This window comes from Cyanistes caeruleus, chromosome 1 (genome assembly GCF_971803275.1).
Source record: "Cyanistes caeruleus chromosome 1, bCyaCae1.hap1.1, whole genome shotgun sequence".
Lineage (NCBI taxonomy): Eukaryota > Metazoa > Chordata > Aves > Passeriformes > Paridae > Cyanistes > Cyanistes caeruleus.
The window spans coordinates 16,957,057-16,976,296 of NC_141701.1; the positions used below are offsets into that span (position 1 = coordinate 16,957,057).

At 34.2% G+C, this 19,240-nt stretch overlaps 1 protein-coding gene across 3 annotated transcripts in view; it reads left to right on the top strand.

Annotated features, from left to right (window-relative positions):
- Nucleotides 1–19,240, top strand: part of CSMD3 (CUB and Sushi multiple domains 3) — a 574,655-nt gene that overhangs the window by 478,932 nt on the left and 76,483 nt on the right. For all 3 annotated transcript variants that reach the window (XM_086880080.1, XM_086880087.1, XM_086880091.1), the window contains 6 exons: nt 3,705–3,914; nt 5,368–5,556; nt 9,013–9,190; nt 11,207–11,352; nt 14,291–14,371; nt 15,502–15,615. In XM_086880080.1, coding sequence (XP_086736206.1) covers nt 3,705–3,914; nt 5,368–5,556; nt 9,013–9,190; nt 11,207–11,352; nt 14,291–14,371; nt 15,502–15,615 — 918 coding nt within the window. The remainder of the gene's footprint in view (nt 1–3,704; nt 3,915–5,367; nt 5,557–9,012; nt 9,191–11,206; nt 11,353–14,290; nt 14,372–15,501; nt 15,616–19,240) is intronic.

Below are 19,240 nucleotides of genomic sequence, written 5' to 3' on the forward strand. Positions count from 1 at the left end.
TGATCTGTTGTCCAGTTCATGTGTAAGAAAACTAAATGCTTCATTTTCTAGAATAAAACTAAGGTTGCACAGATTGAAACAGGCTTGACATTTCTTACCTTTTCTAAATGAGATATGTTTGAAACTAAATTTAATTATAAAATTTCACTGTAAAACGCAAAATGTGACCTTTGAAGAAGTGATGACTAAAACTGGTTTCAGTGATGTTGTGACTCTGATCTAGTAGAGGCACTTATGTCCAACTCTTCTGTGTAGGAAGTAAAAAATTCAAAAACACCATCATGGGAACCTTCTATAGACTTTCACTTCTTTAACTCTTTTTAGGAAGACTTTCTCCCAGTTACAAGTTACAGAAGCTTATCCACTGTATATTAGCTAATGGTGTAATGTTTTTACCAATGACACTGTGTTTATTAGCATATATAAATATATTAACTACTTTTTCAAGCAGAGTGTCCAAACTGCAAGAAGGCATACAAAAAAATCAGTCTAATTAATAAGCTGAAGTCTCAGATAAATAGAGACAGGTGGTACTGGCAGAGCAAGGAATGAATACTTTGAAGACCGATAAGATTCAGAAACCTGAAGAGAAAGCCAGTGCAATACAGAGAGCAGGATGACTGGCGAAAATGTATTTCTGCTTTTGTATCAAAAAAAGCTAGTGAAAGGGAAAAAACTTGACAGCAAGGTCATATGAGCTGGCAGTTATTAATGACTGCTTAAACTTTGGACAAGTGTATGGTTCACAGGATCAAATGAAAGGCCAAAATATCATGATAGATAAAGAGCAAAGTTTAAATATAACTTGGTTCTTTGTGTAGGAAATATTTGGAAGTCTGACAAAGTCAAAGAATGGCACTTATAAGAAAGAGCTTTCTTATCACTTATAGACTGTCTTCAGATAAAGCAAGACAGAAATTATCAGGGTAACAGCAATTTAATTATGCACCTAACTTGCATATAAAATGTTTCATGCTTCAGAAAATCATTCATAACCTTTACATGGTATCCTGGGGGAAAGTTCTAGAAGACAATGAGAAACATTATTTAGGTATGACAGTTCAGGAGTTACAAAACTATTCATGACTTTCAATAATTTATCTGACAAGATATCTTTTACTCTCAGCTTTCTATGAAATTGTGTTGGTTGTCTTTGCCAGAAACACCAGTAGGACTCAATCATCTTTCTAATGAAACTACTGTTGGTAGATGGTGTCAGGGAGCAGAATGGTCCCCTTGCGTGGGCTTGATTTCCTGAGTCTGAAAAGGTTTTCAGCCTGCCAGTGGCTAATTTTTTTCCCCCAAGGGAATGTTCATTGAGAGATTCTTTCTCTTAAGGACAATTTCATATTTATGAATTTATGGTTCTCAAAACAATTCTGTATTCTGATTGTGTTTATCTTGTCCCACCAATGGGACTAGAGAGGTGTTGTTCCCTTTACCAAACACGTTAAGTCTGTATTGGCACACGTTATAAAACGTACCAAAAAACAGACAATAAAGCCCTTCTGATGATCTTCTTCTGGCTGTTGAACTGAAGACATGCATCTTTATTTTGTGTCCAATGGCAACACCCTTGTTACCCAGAAGAAGGCAGTCAGAACTGCTGAGCGCTTGGATGTTCATAAATCTATGGGCCCAGATGGGATCCATCCCAGGATGATGAGAGAGCTGGTAGATGAGCTTGTGAAGCTTCTTTCCACCATTTACCAACAGTCCTGGCCCACTGGTGAGGTTCCAGATGACTGGCAGCTGGCCAGTGTGATGCTCATTCTCAATAAGGGTGGAAAGGAGGATCCTGGTAACTATAAACCAGTTAGCCTGACCTCAGTAAGTAAATAAGGTAATGGTGAACTTTATACTGAGTGTCATCATGCAGCAGTTACAGGTTGGCCAAGGTATCAGACCCAGCCAGCATAGGTTTAGGAGGGGCAGGCTGTGTTTGACCAACTTGGTCTCTTTTCATGACCAGCTGACCCACCTGATGGATGCAGGAAAGGCTGTGGATGTGTCTATTCAGACTTCAGCAAGGCCTTTGACACTGTCTCCCACAGCATTCCCTGGAAAAGCTGCAGCCCAGGCTTGGACAGGAGCACTGTGTGATGGGTTAGGAACTGGCTGGATGGCTAGGCCCAGAGAGTGGTGGTGAACTGTGCTGCATCCAGCTGGCAGCCAGTCACCAGTGGTGTCCCTCAGGGGTCTGTGCTGGTGCCAATCCTATTCAATATGTTTATTGATGACCTGGATGAAGGTATTGAGTCCTTCATTAGTAAATTTGCAGATGACACTAAGCTGGGAGTGTGTGTTGATCTGTTGGAAGGTAGGAGGGCTCTGCAGAGAGAGATCTGGAATGTTTGGATGGGTGGGCAGAGTTCAATAAGGTGAAGTTTAATAAATCCAAGTTCCAAGTCCTGCACTTTGGCCACAGCAACCCCCTGCAACACTACAGGCTAGGGATGGTGTGGCTGGACAGTGCCCAGGCAGAAAGGGACCTGGGGGTGCTGGTGACAGCAGCTGAACATGAGCCAGCAGTGTGCCCTGGTGGCCAAGAAAGCCAATGGCCCCTGGCCTGGATCAGGGGTAGTGTGGCCAGCAGGAGCAGGGAGGTCATTCTCCCCCTGTACTCAGCACTGGTGAGGCCACCCCTGGAGTTCTGTTTGGGAAGGACGTTGAGATGCTGGAGCACATCCAGAGGAGACAACAAGGCTGGTGAGGGGCTTGGGACACAAACCCTGCGAGGAACAGCTGAGGGAGCTGGGGTTGTTTAGTCTGGAGAAAAGGAGACTCAGAGGTGACCTTGTCACTCTCTACAACTTCCTGAAAGGTGTCTGTAGTCAGGTGGGGGTTGGTCTCTTTCTACAGGAAACACCTGATAGAACCAAGAGGACACAGTCTTAAGCTGCACCAAAGGAAATACAGGTTAGATATTAGGAAATTTTTTTTATGGAAAGAGTGATAAAGTACTGGAATGGTCTGCCTGGGGAGATGGTGGAGTCACCATCCCTGGATGTGTTTAAAAAAAGATTGCCATGCTGTATTTGAGGTGTTAGGGCATAGGTTGAACTCTGTGATCTTGAAGGTCTCTTCCAACCTATTTGATTCTGTGATTCTGTTCTACTGCATTATCATGCCATAGTTGCAAAATATCCAGACAAAATACAGATTTTTCTTTGTTGTAACTTATGTAGAAGTATGTTATAAACACGAGAATGTTTAAGAACTCTATAACTATTCGGTGTATAGAATTTTCTTCTCATGCCACATAATTTTTGTAATACATCACCTGGTTAGGAGAGATGACTTCCTAATGAATAGTAAGCTGCCTTCCTATTCCTTACTGAACCAAATAATCAGAAATTTCTGTCACCAAAACTATACCCCACAGTGTGTGGGGGAGCACTCATTCCTCATGTACTCTGCTTTCACAAGTTCTTGGTGTACCAGCAGAGGCTCTGCCTGCCTGATACCCTGAGCTGGACCCAAAGCCTTTCTGCTCACCATTTAGTCCAATTTAAAGTTTTCTGGCAGGAGATAGATGTGCAGCTCCACACACATTAGGACTGGAAAACATACAGACATTTGCCAAGTAGCACATGGATTTCCACCTGGTTATTTTCTGCCTTTATCACTGTAAGATGTACATGCCTTATTATCCCTCCTGGCTTTGGTACTGGTGGTTTTTATTAGCTGACAATGTTTTTCAGGTGTCCATCTGCAGTTTTTGAATTTCTCAACGGAGACCATACACGATTACTTAGAAGTTAGGAGTGGATCTACAGAAACTAGCACCGTTATTGGGAGACTAAGTGGGCCTCAGCTACCAGCCTCTCTGTTCAGCACAACCCATGAAACCAGCTTATACTTTCACAGTGATTACTCACAGAACAAACAAGGATTTCATATTGTATATCAAGGTGAGATTTGGACATTCTTATGAGAGATCAAGGTGGCTGTTAAAGATTTTATTGGGTTTTGGGGATTCCCAAAAATAAAGAAGAAAGATTTTATGTTTCAGTTCCAAGCTTTAAACATTGAGATAGAACAGAAGAATTAAGAAAGCTAAGATGAAAAAATAAAATTAATTGCATATTTTCTTTAGAGTCAGGTCAAATGTCAGCAAACAGGTAATTGCCAGTATCTGAAGCTGAGTGACATATAAATTTACATTGCATGCCTTTACAAAAGAAACATCTCTATTCAATGATTGGAAGCATACTGAAATTTTAATTTTGAGTAATGGGTTCTGGATGGTATAGATCTAAATACTGTTTTGTATTACTGGATTCATGTAGGTTTGTGCAAATTAATGCCAACCCAAAATTCTCCAAATCCATTTTATTTCCTAGTTCACCATTTCCTTGAAGGTTCTTGTTCTTTTGTACCCAAGTAGGTCATGCTGAGCTGGTGAAGATCACGAGATCATAGTTCTATTTATAGAATTGCATTTTCATTTAAAAGGGATTAGATCACCACTGTTCATGAAAAAAGGTCAAATGTGTATTTTAAAGTAGACCTGTTTTCATTATATGAATAACACCTAAAAGTGTTTTAAAGAGATTTTACTTTAGAGCAGTCTTCTATTACTCTTTTAATAGTAACAAGTCCAAATTGATTTGAACTCTGTGTAATGTTCTGGAAGTGAGCCACTGTAAAAAGAATTAGCTTTTAAAGAAAAAATCAATTTGTGGCCTAAACTGCTAAGGACAGTAAAAATGTAGGACTGTTAATAGTAGCAGTAATAATTTTGGAGATACTGCCATTTGTCAAAACACTGGAAAGTTCTTTTCTGTGTTTTAACTACATCAGACCAAACTGATTCTTTCAAACATATACAACATGATATTCTTATACTTCAGACTGTACACAGCTTATTTGTTCTCACATTGGTAATAAAGAGACAGTGCTTCAAATCTTCTTGGAAAAAATCACCAAGATGTGTGAGAAAAGCTTGTTTTCAAATTTTACTTGTTCAATATAAAGTCTTTGATATTCCAGTTCATTATAGAGCCTTTTAATTCTTCTGTGAAAAACAAATAAATGTATAGACATGTTTATTTCTCCTTTCCTCTAAAGATAAGAATGTAAAACCTGACAACCCCTATTGGATCAGAAAAGCACTTCATCCATCTTGATACAGTATCTTCAAACAGCAAAAAGAAATGTTACTTAGCAGCACAGAAGCATAGCTGGTTTCACTGTACTTCTCCAGGATTAAAATCAATGATTTAATCATCACCATCATGGAACTTTGGTTCCCATGGGCTGTCCATGACTTTTAATTTTTTTCTAATTGAAAGTTCTTTTTTTTTGAGATAGTCACAGTATTTATTTTACTGATTTTTCCACCATTATTATTGTTTATTTCAGCATATCAGCTTCAAAGCTGTCCTGATCCTCGACCATTTCGTAATGGTTTTGTTATTGGAAATGACTTTACTGTGGGACAAACTATTTCATTTGAGTGTTTTCCTGGCTACACATTGATTGGAAATTCAGCTCTGACTTGTCTTCATGGCATCAGCCGCAATTGGAATCATCCTCTCCCCAGATGTGAAGGTATGTCCCCGATGACCTATAATCATTTCATCATTTGAAAGGCTTCCTAAGACTTTTAACTGAAGTCATTTCAGCTTTTTGGTTTATAGAGGCCTGTGTTTTTACAGTGGGGTCTTTGCAAAGGAGGTATTGAATTTTGCACATTGCAACACAAGACACACATTAAAATTTTAACAGAGAAGATGAAATGTTTTGTAATATGAAATCTCTGAAAACTTATCTGAGATAATAAGTTTACTTTTGGAAGGTTAGTCTGGAATGTGGAGATACATGCTGCTTGTCATCTAGGTGAGGCAATTGTCACCCTGAGAATCAGACCTTTCGATATTTTTTTCATAATTTCTAGCCACTTTCCCAGGAAAGTAACTATAAACATAAATGTTTATACATTCCATTAAAGATATGCCTTTTGATAGACATCTGTCACAGCCAGTGTGGTTGGGAAGGTGGTAACCTGACTACCCAATCCCTGGAGGTTGTTGAAAACCTATAAATTCTGAAAGAACAAATAAACTTCTTTCCTTTTTCATCACACTTTAAGCTGTGTCTGTGTGAATCATTTTGTGTCTAACAGTGACAGGCAATGTCATAAAAACTCTGGATTAAATTAAGAATAAAAGCTTCAGTAACTGAATCTACCAATTCTGGCCACTAAAGTTCTTTCTTATCAGTTAGAAAGAAATGTTAAAGGTGGTCTAGAGCAAAATTGTCCTCCAGCCAATGCTCTGTGAAATTGTTTGTACATGTTTTTTCTGAATGGAATTCTTTTAAAATTACATTTTTTTTAACATTTTACTTTTTTTTTTTCACTTTTACTTGAAACAATTAAGAAGGTTCAAGAAACTGTGACTTGCATACAGCTTTAATTTTAAGGAGACAGAATGACTGTGATGATTCTGTGGAGGTGTTTATCTCCTCCCTAGCTATGCTGAAAGGAGCCTGTCTCTAAGCAGCTGGCCAAAGAAGGTCAGTCCTCCACTTAAAGGCCTTGCTTCCCTTTATATTGAACGGTAAAACTCATCATTGAGAATGGGATCCTCAATATCATGTGGGAGAGAAATGCCCAAATAAAAACCCCCAACAACAACACAGCAACACCCCACCCCCAAAAAAATCTCCAAAGTCAAATGCAATCACCCAAATGGAAAATAAAAAGCTCTCCTGTTTTCTGGATTTTTGCACTCTGTTTTGCACGATATATCCAAATTTTGGTACTTAAATTAAAAGCTTCATTATTCAAAATTCCTTCTGGAGTCAGTGAGCCGTAGGAATTTCTGGGGGATGTGGTAGCTAAATTAAGACCTAACTGATACTGAATTCAGAAGGGGAAACCTTCTAAAAGACAGATGACACACCTACACTGTCTTTTTTTTTTGAAAGGGGAAGAAGTTAATTCATTATAATTAACTTCACCACCCATTTTCTGCATCCTGTGGAATAGTAATGTCTTTGTAGTTCATGTCTTAACAGCTAAACACTTAGATTTTCCTGTTAGTTTGTTTTAGCTGTATTTTCTGTGCCTCACAATCAGAACAATTTATTGAATACAATGATTCTGTTTCTTTGAAATGCCTTACCTGAACCAAGAACTTAATTAGTAAATTCTAAGATGCCCAAAGCATGTTGTTGCTCTGAGTATCAATTTTGATTAAGTTCCTGAACAGTGTCTGAATGGTTTTTGTTTCTACTTAATTTGATATGAAAAATGAAGATTAAAAAATCCACCAACTTGATAATAGAGATCTAAGATACATGTTTGCTGCATGATTACAGACTGTCAACACTACTCAGCTCCTAGACAGATTTTTTAAATTAGATGGGGTGTTGTGCAGATACTCACTCTGGTATTTTTAGTAAAGGGTTTGTGACATTTTTATGCTACAGATGTTTATGAGTTGCTTTTTATTTTTTCTTTATTGTTGCAGGAAAAAGATAATGAGTTATCTTCTAGTTCTGCTTGGTTTGATTTGAGATAAAGGCCTTGTGTTCAAAAGCATTAAAATGAAGTAGGCTTTTTTTGTATATGCCTAGTACCAGAAATACATGGCATGTCTTAAATCTGTATTTTCTTTAATGTCTTTATTGTAATACAAGATATACCAAGGCTTCTTTAATTCCTCAGACTTTTTGAAGCAGACAATCTGAATTAAATATGACTAAACTCGCTTCCCCTTTAAACAGTTTTGTTCTCTTGCATCCTGATGCACCTAACATTCTTTTAACCTGTGCTCAGCATCATCTAATACTCTAACCCTTCTTAACTCATCTCCCTTGCTTTAATCTGTTTGAATTGTATTCCCTCTCCTTTTCCAAGAAATCTTGTTGCCTGACAGTCATCAGACCATATCTTCACTCCCTTAAGACCTGGCTGCAAAACCATTTCTGTCTGTACTGCTCAACCCCCCTTGAGACTTTAAGGTTTAAGCTGAAGAAAAGCTGTGCCCAAGCTGTTGAGTCTGAATGGTTGAAGTATCACTGTGAAGGTCTCCTTACCCTACAGTTCAGCACCAAAGTGTATAAACATAAACCACAACACATGCTTTTGCTTAAATACAAACAATGCATAACTCATATATGTCAAACCTGTATGTCAAAACTGCTCTGGTTAGAAATTTTTCAACATATTTTAGAAAATCTGTGTTGCCATACAGCGCACCTTGTGGGGTGGAGTGGGCAAAATAAATGTATGCAAAATAAAGCAAATTATACAATTTTAAGTTTTGCTTACTTTTCCAGGACTAGACTTGTATAACATTTCTCTTCTGCAATAACTGGGTAGTGTCATAGTCAACATTCATCTGAAATCTATGGAGAAAATAATCTAATTTGGACTAATAGTTTTTCAGAAATACGTAATTATGAAAATCCAGAATCTGTATGGTATCTAAAATTAGTACTCTTCAACATGAATTACAGAGAAGACCCTTACTTTATCTACCAGAATTTATATCCATAAATACAAAATTAGTATTCATACTATTGGACACAATGTTTTAATTTTGAAGTTCACCTCTAATCTTCACCCACCCCTCAACCTTTTATGTGCCTTCTTTCATGTGTTAATTTCACTTCGCTATCTTTTTGTGACCACACATGAAAAAAATTAATGTGATTTGTTGCTAATTTGTAGCTGGAATATACACAAAGGCCTAACAAAGTAATTTTCAGTTGTGAGGGGAATTTTACCCTGTATGTATACATATATTTAATTCCAGTTCTGATATTATTTGTGACATCAGAATTTTATTTTTTTTTTAACTTTTATATGACCAATACTGTCAAAATAGACTTCTGACTCTGCACAAAGCTGAATAAAATCTGTTTTCTTTGCACAAGAATGGTCATATGCAATGAAGTTAAGTGCACCAAATGTATTCCAAACTAGGGCTTCTATATAGTGTAAGTAGAATGTAAAAAGCATTTACTGTCTATTTTTAAAAAGTGTCTTTTTTATAGCTCTGTGTGGAGGAAACATAACTGCAATGAATGGCACCATATACTCTCCAGGATACCCTGATGAGTACCCAAACTTTCAAGACTGCTTCTGGCTTGTAAGAGTTCCACCTGGGAACGGAATCTACATCAACTTCACAGTTCTCCAAACAGAACCGATATATGATTTCATAACTGTCTGGTAAGAAAAATCTTTTGATGGTTATTTAATCTTCATGTGACACTATGTAAACAAATATGAATTTAAGTATATTTGTGACTTTCCCCTTGAAACTGGAGTTATCTCTAGGAATAATGACTGAGTTGCTGTTTTTCAACGCACCATTCCCTCTAGATAACTCTGGACAAGAGTTTTGTCCAGTGAAAACAGTAATGTTTCTCAGTTTGTCAACAAAGAAAATCATACAGAGATATGCTTTAATAGCTCATCAACAATCAAGAGAAACAATGCTTAAGAAAGGAGTGATAAGAGGTTTCAGATGTGTGTATTAGCGTTTTAGAAAAGGACTACTAGAAACTAAAGTAGAACAACACTTCATTAATTTCTTCCAAGCTTGCTTCTTTTATTCTTAAAAGCACATAAAGCAAGAGGCTCTATTTGTATTTGTCTATGACAGAAAGAATTGAGCTAACAAGAACTGTAAACAAATTATATTCTCGTGTACTTGAATCCATGTCTGTCATGGCTCTGCATGATGACCCCCAGCAGAAACCTATCAGATTAATCCCCCACCACATATTTGAAGACACTTAATGTCCTTAGTCCTCATTTGTACACATGTAAAAATTGTATTATATACATGATGGCTATTTAATTGCATAGCTTATACCATTTCTGTGATACTATTTATTTATAGCACAGATCAAAAATTTTATAGTAGTTTCCAAAGGAAAAAAACCCACATTTTATTCACAATTCAAATGCTTCAAAGCATACAATTTCCCTGCTAAAACAGAGGAAAGGGTCAATATGCCATAATTTGGACATATTACTGTAAAATTTTCAAAATAAAGAATATCCATATTTTTATTTTGAAATTATTTTCTTTTAAAATATATTGTGCTAATAACTATTGAAAAAATATTTTTAAATTTAATTTTCTATTGCTTAATATTTGATAATTCTAATCTGGAAGGAATCCAGGATGAACAGTTAATACTCTTGTATCATGATGCTGTTCTCTGTACAGTTCCACTACTGTTTAGTACTAATTTTAATTTAATTTCTATTGAAATGAGTATTTCATTTTTCCATAAGGTAGCAATGATCTTACCAGCACTACATGTGTTGTCTAAATAATAATAAATAGTACAAAATAATATCAACGCATTCATATGAAGAAGAATTCAAGAAATTAATCAGCTACATACCATACTCAGTTTTGGTTAAAGCTGCCAGTAATTATATTAATACTTAAAGACATGACCATTCATATAAAATTCATAACATAACAACAAATTGAGAAAACTCTGAATCACTCACAAAAATAAACTTTAAATCAATTCTTATCTATCCATATATACTGTAAAATGTAAATGATAACATTAAAGCAATTAATTATGGGGAGAAAAGTCAGGTTAAAAAATGCTGACATTAGAGTATATGTAAAAGTAATGTAGAACAAGCATTGCAAATAAAATGTGTATTTATTAATGTCAACATTCACTTTTCAAGGGGAATCTTGTATTCAGCAGTCTGTAAGCATTTTGGGTTTATTTTTGCTAAAGCCAATATTCATTCTTGTATTTTCAAGTTATTCTATTAATTAATTCTAACAACACTATTTATCTCTCAATTTTCCTAGAAATTATCAGATTCAAAAGACTGGAGAACATGAACAGTATTAGTTTTATTTATTTCCTGATAGCCACATTTGAAAGTAGAGATATACAAATGTCATCAGAGGTTGTGGCAAGTAGGTGAAGTACAATCACAAATACAGTAATTTTGAGTTGGCTGCAATTTTTATTAGAAAGTAAGAATTTGACTTTCAAAAGGTGGTTGAATTAATATTCAGTCCACACACAGGATATGAAAAGGTCTTCAGCCCTTGATGTCTGTTTTATCTTATTCTAGTTGTGTCGTGTCTTTTAGTATAATCTAGGGAAAATTTACTGCATTCACGTAAAATTTGGAGGAATTATATTTATTTGGACCAAAAATGGAAAAAAAAATTATTCTGTTTGTTTTTCTTAGGGATGGACCAGACCAAACTTCCCCTCAAATTGGACAGTTCAGTGGCAACACTGCATTAGAATCAGTCTATAGCACTTCCAATCAGATTCTGATAAAGTTTCACAGTGACTTTACTACCAGTGGCTTCTTTGTACTTAGTTATCATGGTAAGTGTGACAAATTAACTTTTTTATTGTTTATACTGGTCACTGGAGGAAGAAAAGGCATGAAAAAAATCAGTTGCTTTTTCTAAGAAGAGTTGCTATCATTATATGATTGACCATTACTAGGGTAATGCAAACATATGAAAGACTAACATGAATGATGAAACTAAGTTATTTTCTTGACCAGATATTAAATTTACTATTAGTCAGACAAAAATAAAAAGACTGCACTGTGATGAGACATGGACTAAGAAGGCAGCATCAAGATCCTTAAGTTCAAGGTGCACATACTTTTATTTTTTACAGTGCTCTTAAAATTCCTGTGAAATTTAAATGTTTTTGGAGGACATTAAATTTCTTTCTTTCTGACTTTTGCTTATGTTGAAACAAGTGTTGTTTTTGTAGATACCAATGCTAGTGAACTGTACCTATGATATATTGTTTTCTACCCTGTATAGTTCAATGATAGTGAACTATATAGTGTAATTAACATTAATCTGCCCTTGAATTAAATACTGGCTGAATGAAAATGTGTGTGAGTTAATTCACTGAATTCTGCATCATTTTGTACTCATACAGACTCTCTGTGGCCAAGTGTCTTTTACATTGTTATAATTACCAGGAAACAGATTGAGAAGAAAGGGTGGGTTCAGGTGCTTTGTCAATGCTCGTTGGATTGAATGTCCTAGAAAACAGGAACAGGCTACATCCTGTTTTCTGGATCCTGGTCAAATATTGTGACTAGAAGACTTTCTTTTTGACTTATTTAAGACAGTTGTGAATACAGATAGACAGAATTGATGGGATTAAAGGAAGTTTAAGCTAAGCAAAACAATACAGAAAAATACATATAGCCTACAATGAAAAAGAAACCCACCAGCACTGATTATGGAGTAGAGACTCTAGCAGGGCTAGGCAGAGAGGGATCACAATTTCCATTCCAAATCTTGGCATCTAAATTGCATGTATCAACTTGCAAAGGACAGAATGTCATTTTGTATTCATTAATGAGTCCATATGTACTGATATCTACTAATTTATCAGTATATGACCAAACATATGCTAAGAAGCTTATGGAACCATACATTTATTCAGATTGAAAAAGACCTTTTAGATTCTCAAGTCCAACTATAAACCAAACACTGCCAATTCTACCACTAAACCATGTTGAAAAATAGCACATTACTTGTCTTGTAAATACCTCCAGGGATGGTGACTCCATCACTTCCCTGGGCAGCCTGTTCCAATGCTTGGCAACCCTTTTGTTTAACACATTTTTACTAATTCCAATCTCATGTGGAGTAACTTGAGGCTATTTCTTCTGGTCTAGTAATTTGCTAGTATTAAAGTGTCTCTAAAGATCTCCTTTTACTTGTTTCTTTTGTTGTGAAAATTATCATACCACAGGTGTGGGCCCTAATGTGCAATAAAGATGCAAGCCAGGCAGCACAAAGATTACTTATAAAGAAACTTTAAATGATTTTTGTACTAATGTTGTCAAGATAAATAAATCTGTATCTTGGAGTCTGTGATCCTTCACATCAGCTGAACAAAAATTGTAGTAATAAAGGCAAGGTAGTCAGGGAGTCAAATAAAACCTAGGAGTCAAATTTATTTTAAATAAATAATTTTGGGATTAAAATTAATGATACTCTGTTACCCTAAAATGAGAGACATTTGAGATGAATTGTATGACTTATTTATTTAATCAATTTTTAATTTTGTGATTTTTATTATTTTTTTTCTTAAGATGCAAACAGCACGGCTGTTTCTTGTTTAATTGGTGTTTATTTTAAATTGCATTATTCTAAGGCTTTCTGACTCACTGATTTAAGATCTTCATTACATGATTGAAGAAAAGGAGTGTAATAGGAAGATATCATGTAAGGGTGACTCATTAGTAACAAAAGGTCTTACTTAAGGTATAAATTTTGTGATTTTTCAAAAGTTTGACCAATTAGAGTACTGAAGGATCTAATCACATGAAGCAACCAAGAATGTGTATTACTGAAGCTGAACTGTCATCTAACATAAATAGATGATATTTTGTGCTAAAGAGAAATCCTATAAACTAACGCTGTATGAAAAGATGTTTGAAAATGTTAATGAAAACCAACCATACTTCATCCTGAATGTACACTTTAATACAGGGAAGACTCCACTGTAGGTAAAAATATGTCCAAGTGATTTCTTTTGCCAGATTTCTGTCCTAATTTTATTAAGATCATATTTTATTTTGTCTGTCTCCAAACATGGGCTCATTCTCTTTGGATCTCTGGGGAAAAAAAATCAGTCTGAATGACTTCTGCATACGCTTCCTGCTTATCTTTCTATTTATTTCACGTGGTTATCTTGCCTGGCTGTTCCCTCATGTGCTAAGTCTCAGAAAATTATTTCATGTGAAACTTCAAGTGAGAATTTTGAAAGCAGGATTATTCTCTAGCACTATCTGCAGGTTATGTGTGCTCCATAACTATTTATTTATTAGGATATTTCACTTTCACAATGCTACTGTCAATTAGTTATGCTGCCTCTGTATAATCTGTGGGAAACCAAAACATATATTTATTACAAGGCTTCAAAAGTGGAAGAGTTCAACAATAAAATTGTATTGTAAAAAGAAAAAAAAACCAAACAAATAAAACCAAACAATATAATGATTGAAAAATACAAATACTTGCTTTTTGACGGGGATTGCTCTAGTGAGAAAATTGGCAACCACTTATAAACTGCTTATGTTATTTACGAAGAGGGTTTCGCCACTAGAACTAACTATTTGAGAGTGCAGACACAACGTTTTTTTAATTTCCTTTCTTTTGATTCTTTTCAAAGTTTCAAAATAAATAGAGTTTTTATGTTTATCCTGGTAGATATTAAATCAGTTATTGCATGGCTATGATAACTGTTTGACAATGTCAACTGTGTTTGTTCCTGTTTATAGCCTATCAGCTCCGTGTCTGCCAGCCTCCAGCAAATATACCAAATGCTGAAATTCTAGCTGAGGATGACGAATTCGAAATAGGTAATATTAAATAAAAAAAAAAAAAAGGCAGAATTTGTTTATGAAATAAATTTGCTGTACACAGGGTGCTCTTCAGAATGGAAATCATGTTTGCAATATTTTAGATTTTTAAAATACATTTTTTAAGAAATCACTCCTCTTCCCTATGCTTCCTGAATCCCATCTATGTTTACAAAAACTCTTTGTAATAAACTTAATTTTAAAATACACCTTTCATACTGTTTAATATAAAATATTGTATCACACTGAAACAAACAAACAAAACCCATAAGAAAACATGTAGACAATGGTATATTCTATGGCAGAATTAAGCTTCTGTGACCTAAAACGTAAAATCGAATTTGTAAATTTAAGAGGAAGAGGATGACATTCTCACTTTCTGAGACATGTCAATAATATTACTTAGCCACCTATATTTCAAAGAAATATGATTTATATTATCTGATTTCAGATGTCTGGTCAGCTAGTTTTGCTCACATGATGGCAAAGAAAATATTTTTTTTAGTATATGCACCAATAGATGATTAGTTATGTAGGTCAAAAAGAGAAATTACATTTTTTTCCTTTACTATGTAATACAAACATAAAAACAGAGCTGCTGGGATATGCAAGTTTATACTTTTATTGGTGCATAAAACTATATGAATTTTTGGTTTCTTAATTAAAATATGACAATTTCGTATTCTCAGATGCCAAATCTAGATAGCATCAACAAATCCATTTGCTATTTAATTTTTTTTCCCCTCAGGATTGGATGAATTTCTGACTTGATCTTAGACCTTTATTTAGTTTCATAATGGTTATCATATAAATTATATTGCTTAAAGCTTTGTGGGCATTTACTTCACATAGCATCAGTCAAACCCAGACAACTTAGCAAACTAACTAACAAATAATGTCGTGGAAAGAAGTGATAGATGCAGCACAGTTTGCAACACAAAGATCATTTACCACATTTCTAAGACTAATCAAAGTTGTTTATGCCAGAGGTCATTTAGCCCATTGTATAATATGGTGTTAAGAAACTTCATTAATCAATAATGTTTTCAAAGCTAAAAGCCACAGTTAATTGCTGTTTAATGCTTCTTTTGTTTGTTTGTGTTTTTCCCTGTGTTGTTTTTTCTGAACAGGAGACATAATAAGGTACCAGTGTCAACCAGGCTTTACCCTGGTTGGCAATGAGATCCTGACATGCCGACTAGGGGAAAGACTTCAGATGGATGGAGCACCACCTACTTGTCAAGGTTTTTTTTTTCCCTTCCTATTTTCCTGCTGCCAGACCAGTTCAGTGGTGATTCCTTAAATAACTTCTACGTCTCTTTACATAAGACAGCATATTGAAACTATTTCAGACTTGATTTATCCCTATATATCACTCTTTGTTTTGTGTCATGTATGTCAGATATTAATGCAAAGTGATTAGTAATATTCTAATGAACCTCACAAGCTGAAAGATCTGCTATTCTACTTTATGAAAATAATTTCACAATTTATTTTTTTTTCCTTTTTTTTTTCAGGGAGTCTGGTAAATAATGAGACTTTCATTTTTTCTACAACATAATAGTATGAAAATTTATATGGGAATTTTCAGAATTGCTAAATTAACATAGCATGGATTTGGGTGAATAAGCTCACAAAATAATTTTTCAGTGCAGTTTTAAGTACTTGCATTTTTTATTCAATGTGTTCTAAAAAAACAGGTTTTCTGCATGTGTGTGTGTGTGTGTGCACACATGCATTTGGTTGTTCACTTTTCCTCTTATTGTGAATAGAGAGACAATGCCACCTCATTGTTAAGGTCAAAATGAGTCCTGACATCACATTTTAAACCAGTCTTTATTAACCTGAAATTAGATCTATTATGCTACAATATAATTTTTCCATAATCTAAAAAAAAGTAAAAAGTGAGATTTTTCTTTCATACCAAACTGATTAGAGAGCAAATGAAGAAGGCTTAGCACATGGTTCATTAAAAAAATGGAAGCTCTTTGAATTTCCAGTAATGGGCATGAGTTTATGTTTTTCTACTAATTCTTCTGTTTATATCTGGAAGGATAAATAAGGACCTTCAGTTATAAACGTGTATGATAAAGCCTTTTCAAGAAAAAAAGACCAAACCAAAACACCACAGCCTCATAATAACTATGTTAAAATATGCCATTTTGAATTCTAATAGTTTCTGTGATACTCCTTTGTGATCCATCTGTTCCAGAGTTTAATATTCTAACATCTACAGCAGGATTAAAATACTTCCTGTACCAAATCAGTCATAATAAGTATGTTTGATCTACATTTGTATTATATGAAAAATACTGCCATCTGGTTTTCCTACCATTCTGATGTTTTGGTGTGTCCTTCTCCAGAAATTTTAATTCATTAACATACCCGTAAAACACTCATGATGAAAGATTTATTTGGCAAGAGTAAATTAATTGTGAGTAAATCTACTACATTTACAAGTAAATCTTTAATATTTTACTGTTTCTTATCAATTTTTAAAGTTATAAAATTGTGCATAATATAGATGTAAGAAATTAAACATCAGTATATTAATTTTTAGGACTTTATTATTACTGTTATATTCACCTAAAATTTCAGCTGAGAGTTAAAAAAAAAATCTTGCTTAAATATAATCTTTTCCTTCTGGAAAGCTAGAAGAGTCTACACTTACAACTGAATAAGCTATTTTCCCCTGATTTTATGGACAAAACTATGCAGAAGTCAAAATTCACAGCAGTGAGTCTATTTCTTAAAAATGCAAAGTCAAATTGAAATGTGAGCTTTTTAAGAACTTTTACACTGGTAATTTCTGAATATCCAGACATTTATTAGATACAAATGTGTCTAGAAATAGCTTCCAACACCCCAATTTAAATTTAAATCCTTACTTGACAGAGATTTAGCATTTAATAGGTGGAAAATCATAGTAACCTGCAGGCATTGCTTTAAAAGTTAAAATGATGCAATATTAGATAGGGCAAATAGAGACATATGTGCTGATCCTGAGGCATCCCCCCTTTGTGTGTTGCTGAAGGCATATTTGTATTCAATGCAAGACCCAGGACAAAAACTCAGGAATGATGAATTCAGTTACCATAGTTAATCTTTTATCTGTCAGATATGAATGCTAAACATTAGTTCCAATGCTAAATATTAGATCAATGCTCTTATAATTTCTGTTTAAAGCAGAAGGAAATTAACATGGACTTCAGAGTTAGATTCAGAAAATAAAAAGAAAATTGCAAAGAAATTTGTCAAATTCTGTCAAAAATGGCCAGTCCAAGTGGCAACCTAGAATAAAGAACCACATATTTTCTTTTATATTTATTTATATGATGTATAAGTTTGAAGATAACAGTATATAAGTTAAATTTAAATAATGAAAGATGAATAAAGATATTTGTGGAATCTAAAGGCAGCAAAAATACATGCCAGAAATTTCTGTCTTTCATGATTTTACTCTATTGCCTTGGTCTATGGATAAACTACCATACCTCATTGTGCAGAGAGTAACACACTACCTAAGAGACACTTTCACAGAAAAGTCTAAGTTCTTCTGTCATTTCATATTAATATTAGTTTATTAATTCTTTTCACTGGGTAGAACATATGTTTGTTTTTGAATTTAACACTTTTATTCCTGATGCTTTAACTTTATGCATGTTATATGCTTCAGCCAGTGTAAAGTGACATTTCAATGAATTTTTCTTTAATTTTTGACTTGAAATAATTTGATACCTACATTCAAAATTAATTCATAAATAAATCTGAAGCATGTTACTGAGCAGAATTTAAGTAACAATATATTAGTCTTTAATCTATTGTGGTAAAGATATATTAGACAAATGAGGAATTACTAAAAAAAATAAAAATTGAAAAAAAACTATGTTTAATATTTATTTGGTAGTTTTAATTATTACAGGTTAGTTTACATCACATTTAGTAGTATTTAAAACTATGTCACTTTTTTCCTCTGGTTTTCTCTGGTGTGTGTGTCAGCTGGATAAGCATTTCTTAAAATTCTTGTAGATTTCCTTTAAGTGTGAAAATAATCACTAAATTCCACAAGTTTAGCCAATTTCTGTCATCTTATTTAGTTAGAAGAGTATTGTCTGAACAAAGCATGTAGCTTTGCCCTTAATTTTCCTTTAAATTAGCTTCTACTTTCAGGATAAAATGAAAATTTCAAAGTAATAAGATTTTAACTATATTTTGAATCATAATAACGGGACCCTGGAAAAATTCTGTAATGGTGACGTTTAACTATATCTCAGATACATATACTCTGATTCACATAAAATTGATTTGCTCAATTCCCAAGGGAATCTGTTTAACAGAAACAAGTCTTTCAATTCTAAATAAAATTCCTGAGGGATGTTTAGCTGAAAATCCTGAAATTAAGGACCATTTGCAAGGCCAAACAACTGCAAATAAATGAGCGCAGCCAGATTACTGTTATACTCCTCCTGCCACACATTTTTATATAAAAATATGTCTGTATGTACATATAAAGCTGAGAGGATTACTTTGTTCATTTTCATGAGATATGTGTCACAAATTGTACAGCACTGTAATTTTACAGCCAGATTCCTGCCATATGGGTTTTAAGTGGTGTGGAGGTGCTATTCAATCTCTGCTTGAGTAATTAAAACAAACACAGGACACGAGAAACAACTTTTGAAATTTAGCAACTAGATGCTAATTTGCAACTGAGATACAAATATTTTTTAAAATCTATGGGCAGATACAGTTTTTCAAGTTCAGTTTGGATGCATTTGCAGAGGTTTAGACTAGATGATCTTCAAAGCTTACTTCCAACCCAAGTATTCTATGATTCTTACAAAGTTTTTAGATGAAGATAAATACTAT